Source organism: Notothenia rossii (assembly GCF_949606895.1).
Source record: "Notothenia rossii genome assembly, chromosome: 5".
NCBI lineage: Eukaryota > Metazoa > Chordata > Actinopteri > Perciformes > Nototheniidae > Notothenia > Notothenia rossii.
In genome coordinates, this window is record NC_136903.1 from 35657808 (window position 1) to 35675286 (window position 17479).

General features: G+C 40.0%; 1 protein-coding gene across 3 annotated transcripts; it reads left to right on the forward strand.

The window, feature by feature from the left end:
* Positions 1–5740: 5740 nt before the first annotated feature.
* Positions 5741–10630, forward strand: LOC307040231 (zinc finger protein 862-like). 3 transcript variants are annotated; one of them, XM_079682874.1, is made up of 3 exons: positions 5741–8272; positions 9839–9919; positions 10380–10630. In XM_079682874.1, exon 1 carries the CDS (start codon positions 6722–6724, stop codon positions 8243–8245), a length of 1524 nt encoding a protein of 507 aa, XP_079539000.1. In that variant the 5' UTR covers positions 5741–6721; the 3' UTR covers positions 8246–8272; positions 9839–9919; positions 10380–10630. The 3 variants fall into 3 exon arrangements, with proteins under 3 accessions (XP_079539000.1, XP_079538999.1, XP_079539001.1); XM_079682873.1 differs by having other exon boundaries at positions 5741–9919; XM_079682875.1 differs by having other exon boundaries at positions 5741–9915.
* Positions 10631–17479: the final 6849 nt, after the last annotated feature.

Here is a 17479-nt window from a genome sequence, read left to right on the forward strand (position 1 = left end):
GGACCTTTAGATCGCTAACATTTAGCATAAATCAATGGAGTTTAACATAGCGGAAATTAGCATCGCGGCTAACGGACATTTTCTGACTGGTGAAGATGATGAGCTGGTTAAGTAATGTAACCACAGTTCAGTGCATGACATTAAGGATTTTGGCAGCTAATTTACAGATGGCCCTGAGCCCAATAGAGATTGCCCTGAAAAATGCGCGCGGACGAAATGACGCACCAAGGGTTTGGGGGGCCTCCCCCTAGAACATTTAGATTTTTGCAGGTCTTAGATGCTGTCTGGTGCATTCTCTAGACTGAATTATAAGATGAACCACCACAATATTATATTGTTTCAAATTGAAATAATGTAAGAATTATTTGTAAATTAAATTTAAATAAATAAACATAAATACAAAATTTAAACCATTTATTTTTGCCAGACTTATTAATGAATATCATTCTTAATGTGATACCAAGTCCATCTGAGACCTGTGTATACCTTCAGACAGCCTAAAAGTGAAGCACGTATTGTTTACTCACAGTTTGAAAGTAGCGTGGAGAAGTCTTCAGCTGTGGAGCTGTGATCCGCCCAGGATAAACGGTGATACGACTTCTGTGGCTTGTTCTTGTTGTCAGTCTTATATTTGTATCATGTATCGTTATTAGGGACGGGACTCGATTAAAAAAATTAATCTAATTAATTACAGGCTTTGTAATTAATTAATCGCAATTAATCGCATTTTTAATCACATATAAATATTTGACCTGAGAACAGTGAGAAGCAATTTTTTTCACATGGATTTTAGTATACCATTGAATAATGACTGAATACATAAGCTTAACCAACAAAACCTTGTTTATTTTTTCAAGATGGTACTCAACCAAGACCTACAGAAAAGTGCAATTTTTGCCATAAAGTGTAGCAATAGCATATTTAGGAATATAGCACATTTCAGAGACTCAGGTAGCCTATAGGTAGGTAGACCTTCTGTAAACTATAACACTTTGTTTTTTAAGTAAAACACAATACTTTCAAGTACATTCAGAACATTGGAAACCCTGACTATTAGAAAGCATCTCTCTGTTGCTTCAGAGGCCATAACAGACTTTGTTGATTTACCAACAGTTGATTTAAAAAATCGAATCAATTTCAGTCCAACTCTCTCAATAACCTTGGCCAAAACAATAAACAGTTCAACATAAAGTGCCAGTTGCACCAACAACATAATAAATAGTTCAACATAAAGTGTACCATTTAAAATAAAATAAAAAAGTGCCAGTGATTGACCTCAATCCCTCCTATTCTTCCAATATCCTGATGAAAAATAAAATCTCTCTGTTGCATAGGCCACTGTTTGATCAACGCGAATTGGGTGTGGGTCCTTGTACTCCGAGTCGGGCTAACGTCCACGCTAGCTGCTATAGGTTTTGCATTGAGGGGATACTTGAGGCTTGATGTGCTGCGGTGATATGCAAATTCGTTTTTGCATAATTTGCAAACAACCGTTCTCTTATCGACGCTTCCATCCGTCCGTTTTTTTAAACAAAATGTCCCATCCACGGGGCCAACCAAAGCGGTCTCATCAGCTTCTTCGTTCAAGTTTGACTATTGTTCACTGTGGTTTGTTGTTGTCTGAAGTCATGAATGTTAGTTGGTGCTCCAGTATAATCGGTACCCCTGAAACTCATCCAGTGAGAAACGTTCCGCTGTGCAAAAATAAGTGCGATTTAAAATGCGTTAATTTTTGTGTAATTAATTAATCTTAATTAACGCGTTAAAGTCCCGGCCCTAATCGTTATTAATATGATATCGAGTTGATTTGAGACCCGTTTATACTTTCATACAGTGTGTTAGTGAAACATACAGTCTGTATGAGTTGTTTACACCCATCTCCAACGCAGGAGAGCTGTGGTAAACTGTGATCCGCTCAGATTAAACTGTGATACGACTTCTGTGGATATCAACCAGCGATCAGGTTTAATATTAAAGACTACACACATGTATCCCTTATCAAAACAGTATTCTGCACTTTGCCACACTTATCCGGATAAGATGTGACTGTTTACTTGGTTAAATTTCGATACAGCAACACCGAATTACGAGGGTACTCACATAGGCTACGTTGAGAACTAGAAACACATATATTCATACTTTTTCACACTGTTGTTAACATGTTTTCGTTTCTAATTTAACGTGTATGCGTTTATCCATGTGGTCTTTGTTCTCATGTGTTTTATCTATTTCTGTGTAACTTGGTAATATTTATATTAATTCCTTGTTATTGTTGTATTTCCACGACAGGTGATGATTATAGCTATTACATAACGAAACACATGGCCTGATTTGCATATGTGAACTTAAATTGTGCACTAAAATACATAATACGTAAAATGACCACTTATCACAACATAATGTAGGCTCGCAGGCTGATAAACTAGGATATCTGATCTCTTAATGATGCTCAGTCAGTATATACTATTTCAAAGCAAATGCCTACTATAATATTTATATTATATGGCTTAAAGTGTACATACATTCGCTCACATTATAAAAGATGATCGTGTTGAATTGTTCTGACTCTTTTAAAAATGTTAATGTGAGAAAATAACCTGGGATGATAAAATACATCGTATTGATCCGTGGCTCACTCATAATGCGCATGGCGCTAGGGAATTTTTGCTATTGGGACTCGGGTTTGAGTCCAGCATGAACGTTTTTGTTATTTTCATCAGATGGGCACTGAATAATATTTTTTAAATAGAGCTCATAATATTGTTTGCCGAGAACAAAATTAACGATCAAGCAGCATTTTAAATTCTAAATATCCCTGCAAATGTAGCAATGACATTTCTGCTTCTATCTTTGCAAAACGAGTAAACAGTCAAATTTCATCTGGATAAGTGTGGCAAAGTGCAAAATACCGTTTTGATAAGGGATACATGTGTGTAGTCTTTAATATTAAACATGATCACTGGTTGATAACCACAGAATTCGTATCACAGTTTAATCTGAGCGGATCACTGTTTACCACAGCTCTCCACGCTGCGTTGGAGATGGGTGTAAACAACTCATACAGACTGTATGTTTCACTAACAGACTGTATGAAAGTATAAACGGGTCTCAAATCAACTCGACATAATATTAATAACGATACATGATACAAATATAAGACTGACAACAAGAACAAGCCACAGAAGTCGTATCACAAGTTATCCTGGGCGGATCACAGCTGAAGACGCTGCTTTCAAACTGAGTAAACAACGTGTGCTTCACTTGTTGGCTGTCTGAAGGTATACACAGGTCTCAGATGGACTTGGTATCACATTAAGAATGATATTCAGTTATAACTTTTGCAAAAATAAATGTTTAAATGATTTATTCAAGCTTGCAATGTTTTGAAAACACATCCCCAGTCACCTCATGTGTCTTTTTGTAGTCCTCGCTGTACGCGTCCGCATATCGGCATCGCAACCACAACCTCACACACTGGTACTGAATGTGCATCAAAGTGTTCCTATGGAGCCAAATATACCAAAAGATTGATGTAAACGACAGAAGAAGCGATCTAAATGTGTATTTCCTGGTTATTTGACAAAGGCCACGCCCCTGATACATCTGCCTATACCGTTATAGAATATCACCAGTTGTTCGGCCCACATCTTATTCGGTAACACCGAAAATGCGCTTCTTTCCTGAAAACAATCTCCCTGGATAACGATCCAGTTTCACCTGGTTGGGTTTATTAACCCCAAGATCATTTGGGGCTGTTTTTCTTTGAGCGGTTGCTGGCCCAATAGTACCTGTTGATTTGCTGCAAGGTAGCGTCTGTAGTGGAGGTACCGGCACGGAGGAGGAGGAGGATGCTGGGGGGTGTGGTACAAGGTGTGTGGCAACGCAGGAGGTGATGGTAGGGGCACAAGGAGCTGTGCCTCGGAGGACAGCGTTGGTGGCGACCGCCTTGATGAGTCAAGGCTTGGGCTCGCTAACTCAGCCCCGGGGTTTGCCGAGGTCAAGCTTGTGACATTAAGGCGTGCTGCTGCAACGGCAGGTGCAGGGTCGCCAGCAGCACCATCGGCTGCAGTTCTTTCATCGCTATTTCTTTTTAATAAATCCTTAGACCTTTTAAGCAAATTTCTGATGTCCATTTTGTAATTCAAACAGAAATGGGAGTCTACAGAATGCACAATAAACAATAAACAAATCCAGACTAGGCGGCAGATTGTGACGCTGTGATTGGTCTAAATGTGGACGGATCACAAATCACAACAGACACATGAATTTATTTGACGTAGCCTGCGATTTTTTTTTTGTTACTATCTGACATCACATACATCGAAGCATAAAAGTTCACAGTGTATTTATAATAAATAAAAAATAAAAAAATATATCTTTTTAATTTTTATGAATAATTAAAATCGTGTTTATTGGGGGAAGGCAGGAATGTCAAATGGGAGGGCCTCAGTGGCATTCAAGTTAGTTCACATTTTAGTTGTTATTGCTAGAGATGTCCCGATCCGTGATCGGCTCCGATCCCCGATCACGTGATTTTCAAAAGATCGGAATCGGGAGGGAAAAAATCGGGGATCGGGATCTTTTTTTCTTTTTTTTAAAAATACTTTTTTTAAAATTTTGTATTCAATGTTACAAAACAAAAATGACCATGTTCAAGTCTTAAAGTCATCCTGAGGCCTTAGTTTTGGTTTCAAATTACACAACATCATGTATGTGTTGCTTCTTTGGGGCTTGTTTTCATAGACCTGGTTGCTTATTCCTCTCAAATCTGGCAACAGAGTGGGCAGGGTGCAGTGTCTAATTGTAGCAGTAAGCTAACGAGTACTGATAAGCTTTATTTTGTTTTGATCCAATGCTGCAAAACTGAACTGATCCAATGCTGCTGTGAAAAAAAGAAGCTATATCCATGTTGGATAGAATATCAAATTTAAATAAAAAAATAACCTTAAGGGACAACTTGAATGCTTTTTTTCCTATTAATGCATTGCATAAAGATCGGATCGGGAAAAATCGGTATCGGCAAATTGTCAAAATCAAATGATCGGAATCGGATCAGGAGCAAAAAAAGGTGATCGGGACATCCCTAGTTATTGCCCCTGCTGACAATTGTGTGGATAATATATAAGGCCCAGTTCTCCCTTCCCACCACCCCAGGCTCATTGTGCTGGGTAAAACTCTCATTCAATAAAAGTATTCTTTTAAAGGTGGAGTAGGTAATTTTGGAGAAACCAGCTCGAGTGCGCTAGAATTTGAAAATACACAGCCGGAAAAAATCTGCCACTTCCTTACAGAGCCTCTCCTCCAACACACACGAATGTGCACATGACCAATGAGGGCACGAGATAAGTTTGTGCACAGATGGAAGGCTGACAGGCGAGAGGGGTCTGCCTGCAGGCCTGCACTCTCAGGACAGTTCCGGTGTAGGCTGCACTCTCAGGACACCTGCACTGTCAGTACAGGAAGTGACGATTCTGACGGACACGTTTTGTGTCTGAAAGACTCGTTTGATGGAAGTTTTCAAATCACAATGGAGACTCATCACGGAAGTGATGAGTCCGCCCACCGTGCACTTTGGGTCAGGCTTGGTCAAGCCCTTTTGACCCCCCCAGCCTGGTTCTCGAAAAAGTTGACTTAGCCATTTTTCGCTCAAATGACACCATGGAGGAATGTAACGGGAGTTGACAGGGGACTCTGCCCCCCTCACAAGTTCCTATTTTCAGACACTTTTTTTCACTTTTCCCCGGTTTTATTTATTTTTTGGCTATTTCACCCGGTTTCTACCGGGGACACTGCCCGGTCTCGGGTATCCCCCCACGGCCTGTGTCCAGCCCCCCCCCCCCACTCATCCATATATTAACGGATTTTGACCATTTTTGTTGCATTTTTCTCCTCTCCTCTCACTGATTGAATGGCAAACGCGACCCACCATCGGAGGGCCTCCGCGCCGGCCCGGCCTAGCGCCGGTGCTCTGGCGGTCGGTTCCTCCGAACTGCGGGTTCGACTCTGATGGCTATATATATATATATATATATATATATATACAGGGGTGCACATAACTGGTACGCAGGTACGCATGCGCGGCCTAAATGTGGAATGCGTAACGTCCCGTGAGTCATTGCGCGCCTTTGCGTACCAGGTCAAATCAAAACATATTTGGTGTACACGTGTTTCATGTAAAAATTCAATGGAGTAGACATGTCGAAAAAACAAAAAACACTGAGCAACTACTTTGGCGTTTCGCCACCTGCAAAGAAACAACAAACCGAGCCAGAGCCGAAGAAACGATTATTTTCTGTTAAGTGGCTCCAAGACGTGCCGTGGCTGGATGCCGATGATGATCGCACGGAAATGTGGTGCAAAATATGCCGCTCGCATCCACATGTAGCGGACAAAACGGGTACGTTTTATACAGGCTCGAAAAATTTCAACCACCCTTTGTTTGAAAAACATGAAAAGAGCAAGGAGCATGTTAATGTGGCACAAGTTATTGCTAATAAACAAGCTACTACAGAAGAACTATCCAACCACCCACTTGCTAGATGGCAAGGCAAGCTGAATGAAGAGCAACGGCAAGCCCTGTGTAATATTTTTCTCCTCGCCTTTCATAAAGCTAAACATGCACGTCCTATGTCTTCCTATGCTGAGGATATTCCTTTACTGAAGCGGCTCGGAGTAAATATCGGAGGCGCATATCACTCACGTGAAGGGGGGGACACGAATAATGCAGACCATTGCGCAAACTATCAGTGGGGAGTTGAGACTAAAGTTGAAGTCTGCTGAATTTTGGGGGCTACTTTTTGATGGATCTGAGGACATCACAAAAACCGAGCAGGAGATCGTTTACATCGTGTCCGTGTCCAGCAACGGAGAGTTTACTTCGGACTTTCTTGGACTAATTGAACTGGGTGCTGACCGAACCGCGCAGGCCATAACAGACGGACTGGTGAAGCTTTTCCAGGAGGCAGGCTTGGATGACTGGAAGAAAAAGTTGGTCGCTGTGTGCACAGACGGAGCTGCTGTTAACGTTGGTGTGTACAACGGAGTTGTGCCAAAACTACGCCGACTGGCTGCGGTGGGAGACTCGCTTGTAAACATCCTGTGCACCGCGCACACACTGGAGAACTGCGCCAAATCAGCTGATCGTAACGTTCCTTACTGTGAGACTTTTAATCGATCTGTGGTCAAGCTGCTCCAGTTTTATTTACAGAAAGGTGGAGCAAAACACACTGCTGTGCTAAAGAGATTGTGTCATGAAAATGGGATCCCCTTTGTGAAACTGGGTAAGTTTCACAATATCAGATGGTCTGCATGGAGGCATGAAACACTGTTAAAAATATCAAGACTATTGCCAGCCATTAAAATGCAACTGGCTACAAGTGATAACAATGACTTAAAGCATATATGCTCTGAGCGTTTTCACTGTTTTCTGGCCAACATGCTTGACATTGGCAACATTTTGAAGATCACATCCATTAGGTTTCAGAAGGAAAAACTGACCATTGGGGAATGTAAGGATGAACTCATGGTGGCCATTGGACAGTTCACACTTCTGCTTGATGCTGAAGGCCACTACAGGAGGACCCACACTGTATCTAATGATGATGCTGACAGGGACAAGACAAACGTACTCAGGGGGTTAATTGAAGAGTTTGAAATCAGATATGACTCCCTCAAGTCATCTGATCACTTCTTAGTGTTTGATCCTTCAACTTGGCCTCAGGAAATGCAAGGAATTCACAGTTTTGGCAACACAACAGTTTGCAACATTCTTCAGAAATATGAGGCCACCTTGCAACTTGACAGAGACACTATACTGAGAGAATGGATGCGTTTAAAGCAAGCAGGAAAACGCTTGGCTGCCACCTCTGTGTATGACTTGCTCCAAATAATAAATTGTAATCCAGATGCTTACTCCAGCATCAACACATTAGTTAAACTGTCTCTTACACTGCCTTTGAGCAGTGCAGCTTGTGAGAGGGGATTCTCACATCTGAACATAATAAAAACCAAGTACAGATCTCGTCTGTCACATGCTCGTCTGTCAGCCCTGATGCACATTCACCTGTCAAAGAAGACCACAGAGACATTTGACCCAAAGCCAGCTGTTGACCTGTGGATGGAGACAGCAAGTCGAAGGTTTAAACAGGGACAGGGAGGTGCATCTGCAGCATCATCCTCTACCATGCAAGAAGTGGAAATAGAGGACAGTGAGGAAGACACTGAGGAGGACAGTGAGGAGGAATAGACTTATTGAAACCACGGTTCCTGTGGGGTGAGTACCAAACCCTGTCTCCTGGTACTCATCTGAGTAACTCCCTGAAAAAGTTATGTGCACCCCTGTGTATATATATATATATACTAGGGATGTAACGATACCAAAAACTCACGGTACGATAATATCGCGATAACAAGTCCACGGTACGGTATTTATCGCGATATTGAATAATAAAGGGAAGGGAAAAAAAATCATAAATTTTTTTTTTTCAATAAAACATTTTTTTATTCGGAAAATATTTCTTTATTACATAATAAATCTGATTTTTACAGCCTTTTTGTAGGATAGCAGTATTTTAAAGTGTCAAAAACAAAGTGACAGTAACAGACTGGAACAAGAAAACCAGTGTTTTTGTACCTACTGGTACTACCCAACAAAGTAAGCATTTTCTTTATGCCACTGCATCTCACAAATAAACAAGGACATTTAATAATCAGACCCTGCAATAAAATAAATCAAGTTTCACTTTAGTTTTTCAAGTAACTCAACTCAAACTCACTAGTCACTCACTCAGCATCATCAGACAGGTTTTTAGGAATATGAGAATGTCCACATTTCCAGGTATTTATAAGCTGGGGTGTTTGGGCATTTACAATATCCCCTGCTCTGGAAACAACTCTCTCGCTTGGTACTGATGTTGCTGGGACACCAGTGGTCGCGTTAACCGAATATTTTATTTAACAATGACGGAAAAATCTGAAAGCAGTCTGTCATTTTGACAGATTAGAACAAACTCGGAACAGCGCCAACGTTTCCCCGCAGCGAGGCTCTGGTGTTATGCCGTGTTATGCATGCCCTCCAAAAGGAAATGATATAGTTCCCAAACCGTACTTTGCCGTACAGATCAATACATGTCTGGGAGGTTTTGCTTCACGCTGTGCGCGTCCCGCGAGGTGCATGCACACACGGCATAACACCGCCCCCCCCCCACCCCCCGTTGACAGTTCACGAGCATGCTCTATCGTGAACTGTTCAGACCCGACGGGTAATAAGGGATTATGACGGATATTTTACGATCCTGTCTGTCAAAATGACGGACAGCGAAAAAGTCTAACGCCAGGCTTATTGACATGGCGAGATATAACTATATGGTTGGTACTTGTCAATGTCTCTAGGTGTGTAAATGTAGCCCTGTAAATACGATGTCCTTTTGTGTTATCTGTTGTTTTATTTTCATGTTGTAACCTACTTGCTGCCATGTTGGACAGGTCTCTCTTGAAAAAGAGATCGATGATCTCAATGGGACCACCTGGTTAAATAAAGGTTTAAAAAAAAAAAAGTGTTTAAAAAAAAAAATATATTTTTTAAAAATTATTATTTTTTAAAAATCGCGGTAGATTTTGTCAGTCTCACGACGGTATTGGGAAATGTATTTACCGCGATACCGCGATATTCGGTATATCGTTACATCCCTAATATATACATATACATATACATATACATATACATAGGCCTATGTATATAATAAGTGTCACGATACGATTTTATTTTGTATTTGCGTGCATTTCCTGTTTGGAAAGTGGCGCTGTACTAATAGTGGTGATTTTATTTTGGAATTCTTAGCGTGCACTTCCTGTCCTAAGAGTGGAGGTGTCCTGAGACTGCTGCCTGCTGCTGCCAGGCAGGCTCCCATGTGACAGGCAGGTAGGCCATCCAGTTATTTTAGCCGGGCCAGCTAAAATGATTGGTCGTGCTTTTTACAGTACTACGGCTTCCACAGATGATGTTGTTTTATGTTTTTTTTTTGTCAAAGCACTTAAGATATTCATTGCTATCCGGATGTTAAGAGCATTCCATGGAATATAACAAAAAGTGTATCTCGAGTCAGTTTCTCAAACTTACCTACCCTACCTTTTAAAGATGAATGCAATTACATTATAAAACGTTTTAAACAGAACTGTTACAGATGCAGATACTTGGTCCAAATTCCATAAAACATACCAACCAGTAGCGCCATACTCAGACGAAAATGTACAAAGCCTATTCTTCCACTATTTGCATTCCCACATTATTCACCAAGCCAGCCCATGCTTTAATAGATATTGTTATAATTCCTGCTGTCTTTTTTGAACTTCTAATTATTTGTAATTGTTCTGTTCCACAGATGCTGTAGTAAACCACCATCCAGGGACCAAGAAGACATCAGATATAAGAAAATCCATTAACACAAGAATTTGTGAGTTAAGGCACCAGGTGAAGCGAAAAAACAAGATGGACGATTAAATAGGGTACAAGACTGTTTTTTTGGCCCTGTTCCGGACCTTGTTTTAATGAGTGATCAGCTCATGTTTAAAGTTGTCACCAGGTGAAAAAAAAAACAAGGTTGTTAAATAGGATAACAGACTGCTCTTTTTGGCCCTGTATGAAATAACAATGCATCATTTATTAACTATACCTATACAAAATGTAATACATTTTCCCTTCATTATGTAATAACACCTCCTTTTGTAATAATTTGCCCATTATGTAGTAAACAAGTTCAATTTAAATATGTAATACATGTCGCCACATTTTGAAATAATTTATTACAAAATGCAGGGAAATGTATTTATATTGCGTTCAGGCTGTTGATTACAGAATGCAGCAGATTATTACAAAATGTGGGTTTTATTACATAATTACATGAAAATTGTCTTGAGTCATTACATAATTTGTTGTGTATAGGCTTTTATTCTTTCCTTGTCCATCTTTTAATGAGTATTTTGATAACTGTAACACATTGATAGAAAAAAACAATTAAAGATTTTTTTTACCAGAACATGCATTTCTCCTCATTGTGAACATATATTGTACTCATGTTCGGAATATATGGTACGTACATGGTCTTTTATAAATCTGAATATATATATATAGCGCATACATGTCCACATATAATTGTGGAGATATATAGTACAAGCATGTCCCCATATAATTGTGAATATATACTACATACATGTCCCCATATAATTGTGAATATATAATACATACATGTCTCCATATACAACTGAATATAAAGTACATACATGTCCCCATATAAATGTTAATATATAGTAAATGTATGTTCACATATATACACAACCAATATATTATATATATTTACATATATTACTCAATTTATGGAAAGCGGCAATTACTGATGTATTATCAAATATATTGCAATATATTAACACAATATATTATTCTTTATATCAATATATTGTAATATATTAAAACACAATATATTATTCTATATATCAATATATTGTAATATATTAAAACACAATATATTATTCTATATATCAATATATTGTAATATATTAACACAATATATTATTGTATGTATCTTCAATATATTTTGTAGATATGAATAAATATGTTTTTCATGTTGATTATTAATCAGTATCAGTTGGTGTAGCCAACAGCAAGATTTCCTTTATTAAATCTTTTCAATTAACCAGTAAATCAGAAAACAAAATAATGCAATATATTGACAGTTAATATATGGGGAAATATATTTTCTTTGCGTAAGGCTATCTAGCAATGATCGTTCGATGTAGAACTACATTGAACGATCAATTTTATAGGATTTGTTTAACTTTACAGACTGCTAAACTAATCCTATACAATTAAGATAGGCTTCTTTTTTACACCACTATAGTGGAATGTTAATTAAATAGCATTAAAAAAATCTCACCATCCCAGAGAATACAAATATATAGAAATGTATATTTACATACTGTATGTATATATACATACACACCTTTACACCAACTTACTGTAAATATATATACTGTTTATACACATACAAAGACACAAATATACATATACACACATTTAGAGGTAATACAAATATATAACAAACGTATATGCACTGAAATCAGAAAAAGTAAGTACAGAATATATGCATATTGACACACTGCACAATTCAAACTTGCATGAGCGTGAGTGTATCGGATATGATCAGGTTTTTTAAGCATACTGAAACTTTCAAAGTTCAGAAATAACAAAAAAAGTACAATTGATTAGAATTAGAACAACTGATGTACTTAACATGACGGCATTTAACTTGCACTATGTAAAGATTTTCTTCTTTTTTGAGCAAAGTATATATGGAGAAACCAAGTTAATAAAAGGGGGGGTGGAAAAGAGCTTAAAGATGGGAAGTTAAATAACGATGAGGAGATGAAAAGGGGAGCAGAAAAATAACACAGAGTGTTGCAAAAAAGTGAAAGAGATAAGTAATAACATTAGGAGCAGAGCATTACATTAGAGCAGTAACAGGTTGGCTCAGTCACTGGACTGGTTCACATAGCTGACATTCCTGCTCTCTCTGTCTCTGTCTCCCTCACCTCCCCAGAGGAAGAGGCAGGAAGAGCTGAGGTGTGAGTCAGGTTTGAATTCATTAAGCCTGAGTTAGCTGCTTTCCTGGGTGTGTCTGCAGGTTACACTACCTCTTTGTCCCGTCTCACATAGTAAACATACTTATTTCTGTATGAAGTGTGGTAGAAAGAGCAGATGTTACTCTATTTCTGGTTAAAAAACATGTTTTTTTAGTGTCTCGTGCACCTATTCATAATTCAATGCTTTAACAGAGACTGCAGTATTGTAGTAAAGGCTGGATTAACTTGCGAGGGGGCCAAAAAATACCTTTGCCTGAAACTAAAAACACTGTGGACCCCTATTGATCCCCCTATACCCGCCACTCTCAGTCCATTATGTATGTGTCCTGGACCTTTAAAGGGGCAACGACTCGGCATGCTAAAGGACGTTTTGATCAGTGTGTGAAAAAAGTTGCTCTGCCTAAATCAGAATCAGATCAGGATTATTGCCCAGTATGTTTACATATAGGCTACAAGGAATTTGCTTTGGTGTATAATGTTGCATACATAAACACAGTTTGAAAAGTTGTAAGAATTGTATGTCAAAATAAAAAATGTTAAATATTTTTCATCAGGCCAAAATGTACTAAATGTCATAGAAGCAGCATGAAATCTACTTTGTATCACTTGCTCACCAGAGGATGAACCTGTGTAAATATCACACTAGTTGACCTTTCCTCTATTGTCAAAATATAAACTTTGATTTCCTTTTATATTTGATGTCATAACAGGATGTACAATTTGACTGAGTACACTCCTGCTCTCCAAGTGACAATCCGCCTTATCTTTATCATCATTGACAGGCAAAACTACTTTGATATTCACCGGTATCCTCTCATCGTATACGCCATTAAATATTTTCATGCTAATCAATTGTCAAACTTGTCATAAGAAACCATACTATATGAGTAGATGTGAAAATGAGGAGAACCATTCTCCAGAGTTCCCTTTAGATTTCAGCTGCCAGGGGAATCTTAAAACATCATCAATTGATTCAAAAATGAGTCTGAATCACTTCCATGTTTAATAATGCATATACACTCCCACACACACCTACTGTGTGTAATCATCACCGTTTTGGATGGCTGTGTGAGATCACCCTGTCAGTCCAATCCTCCCTTTCCCAACTCACATTCCTACATTCCACCATTGATTAGAGGAAGAGGGGAAAAGGTAGCAAGGAAGCAGAGAAAAGAAGAGGAGATGAAGAAGAGGTGAGGAAAGGGAGGGAGGGTAGTGAGAGAGGAAATCAACAGAATATTCTAGAAGACCTGAGCGTTACAATAACATGTTTTGCTCTCTCCTCTTTGGAATGCATCCTTATCTGGAAGGCTTGCATGTTGTTGGTAGCTGCAGCCTCTTACATAAGCATTCATGTAGGGGTCCTGCCATGGCACACACACACACACACACACACACACACACACACACATATACACACACACACACATATGCACACACATATGCACACATGCACACCCACTCACACACCCACCCACACACACACACACACACACACACACACACACCACACACACACACTCTCTCTCTCTCTCTCTCACACACACACACACACACACACACACACACACACACACACACACACACACACACACACACACACACACACACACACTGGCCCCAGTACTGGCACCGGCTGGTACTGAAAATGATTAGTAGGGGTGAGTGCAGGGTATAGATGTGAAGGAAGTGGAGGGGGGGAGGAAAAGCAGGGCTCAAACACAACACACATAACTCAAACTGTGCTCTTACCTCACGGTGAATCATGTTCACATCTAACAGTGTGAATGCAGATTATAGTATGACATGATTTGATATCTGATGAAGATGTTATCAGAGTGATGAACTCAGACACACTGGGTGTTACAAGTTAGTTTATTCAGTGCGATCAATAAAACAGATAAATATTTCACAAACCCAAAGTTCAGAGAGAACAGTGCGGCATTGTTCATCATTTCATATTTTCATTTCATAGTTCATCATTTCATATTTTGCATGCATACACTGATTGAGGTCTGATAAAAAAAAAAGGCGTACCATGAGCCAAAGCACAGCCAGAGGAATGCATCAAAGACTGCAGCCATCACTTGGAATAGCATTCATGTAACATGGGCTAGCATAACAAGCTACTCGAGTTAAGCCCTATTCACAGTGGACTAGTATTAGAGCAGCTTTTCTCCTGTGATTTGCTGAATTATTGAGGTTATCTGTCGTCAAAATCATGTTTACAGCAGCAAGAATTTTCTGGGTTAACTTCCGTAACCTGTTTTGCTGGCAGAGGAACAGTAATTGTTTCTATTGTTAGTTCCCAATCTTGTGAATTTGGTTAAGGAATTTGACAAAATCACAGAAGGGCCTTAATTCATTTGCCCCCAGGTAATTCTAGTCAAATTAGAGTGAGCCCTAAAAGTAATAGTTTAACACATTGGGAAATATTCGTATTTACTTTCTCTCTGAGAGTGAGATTGTCAGATGGATCACACTCATGTCGTTGTATTAAATGGAGTTAATTTGTTAACTTAGGTTCAGAAACATGGCCACGCCTCAACCCCATCTCTAATCAAGGTTGAGTCTATTTATATCCGGCCAAACACTTTTCTCCATTCTCTCAACCCACCCTCCCTTTCCCTTCCACTTATACATTCCTTCTTCTACTTCATCCTTAGCCAAACCCCCTTCATCCCTCCAACCATCGACCCCTTATTGATTCCTCCCTGCATCCATTCCTCCCTGCATCCATTCCTCCCTCATCCTTACATCCCGACATCCTATACCCGCTTATCCATTCAGGAAGGACGGATGGCGGCGCGTGTGAGAAACAAAGATGGGGGAAACGCAGAGGTCTGCGTGCTAAGCTAAGGCTAAATCCACACCGGCCAGCACTCCTAAGCATTTCCCTCGCCAATGTAAGGTCTCTGGCGAACAAGCTGGACGAACTCAAGGCGTGGTGGACCGACAGGTAGACCCTCCAGAAAAACGTGGGCAAAAATCCTTGATTATGCGGGCTAAATTCCTTGATTATGCGGGCTAAAATCCTTGATTATGCGATAAAACATGCAGGGCTTTTATGTGATTTTATGCGGAGAAATTGCGAAATATGCGGAAAGTTGCGAAATATGCTAAATATGCGAGGGAAAAGAATAACAATTTTTTTTAAATATTGGGCTGTCTTATTTATTCTCTCTCACACACAACCTGCCACTAACGTTAAACCCCTTTACTATTCAATTAAACACATTCAATGTTTATTTATTGTAAAATAACACCCCCCCCCCACACACACACAAACACACACACACACACACTTCTCCGCCTCATTCTGTTTTCATTTACTCGTTCATTATCTGACCAGCTTCAATCTTGTAGGCTACTCACTTCGTTTCTTGTAGCCCTCGAAAGGGTTTTGGAGGTTGATCCCTCGGTGAACGTGAGTTGAATGGCTTTCTTGTCCGCAGCAGCAGAAAGCATTTTCGAATGTTTGAATGAATCAAAGTGGGTCGCAACCGTCGATTTTCTCTTATGCTCCAACACACAGTTGCACGGGGTGCAGAATAGTTTCCCCCCACTTTTTGCCCGGTCTTTAGTAGAAATGTTCGTTGGTAAATGAGCTCTATACAGTGTTGTTTACATTCTGTGATGCGCGAGCTGATGACGTCACGTCAAGACGAGTTAACTTTTTTTTCTTCTCAACTTTGTGTGGAAAAATGCGGGGATTATGCGGCCTTTTGATAAATATGCGGCCTTTTAAAAATCTGCGCCATTTTGCTGATTATGCGGTAAATTCTGCGATCGCAGAATCGCGTTTTTCTGGAGGGTCTATACAGGGACGCACTGTCTTCAGGGCAAACAGAGTAGCAGCAGCTACAGGTAAAAGCAGAGGTGGAGGAGTGTGCATTTATGTGAACAATTCATGGTGTACAGACTCTGTCATTCTTGATAACCACTATTCTGCTGATCTGGAGTTCCTGATTATTAAAGGAGACATGTCATGGCCATTTCCACTGATCATAATTCCATTGTTGAGGTCTACTAGAATAGATTTATATTGTGCAATTTTCCAAACTCACATTGGTTTCTCATACAGCATCTCTGTAAACTACGTGTATTCACTGAACTTCACTCTCTGCCTTTAACGGCTCGTTGTAGCTCCAATAGCTCCAGCCCTCACCCTCCCTGTGAGCACAGCACATCCTAACCATGCACCCGGATGGGACCTTTATTGTCGCTGGGGATTTTAATCACTGCACCTTACGATCTGGTTTACCAAAGTTTCATCAGAATGTCTCCTGCATCACAAGGGGACAAAAAACGTTGGATCATGTTTACACCAGTGTGGCTGACGCTTACAAAGCCACACCACTCCCCCACCTCGGACAGTCCGACCATCTCTCTGTGTTCCTGCTCCCCAAATACAACCCGGTCATCAAACGTGTGAAACCCACAACAAGGATCGTCAAGATCTGGTCTGAGGGTGGTTACTCCACTCTACAGACAATTACTAATATTGACATTTTCACCAACTCTGTACTGGACCACATCAACAGGTGTGTGGACAAAGTAACATCATACAAAAAAATAAGGCAAAATACTGTTATAAACAGAGGATCGAAGAGCACTTCAGCTCCTCAGACCAACGGCGTATGTGGCAAGGCTTACAGACTCACCAACTATAAATCACTACGCAACATGCCCCCAACAAGCTCCGCCTCCTTCCCCGAAGAGCTCAACCGGGAGAACAAGGAGGTCCCCATCAAATTCGACCTACCAACAGATGAACCGCCACTCACACTCTCCGATGTCTACTCCACCCTGAGTAAGGTGAACGCTTGGAAGGCAGCTGGCCCTG

What these genes read in the sequence shown, in the direction of transcription:
- LOC307040231 (XM_079682873.1), top strand. Translation starts at nt 6,722, where the DNA reads ATGCAGACCATTGCGCAAACTATCAGTGGGGAGTTGAGACTAAAGTTG.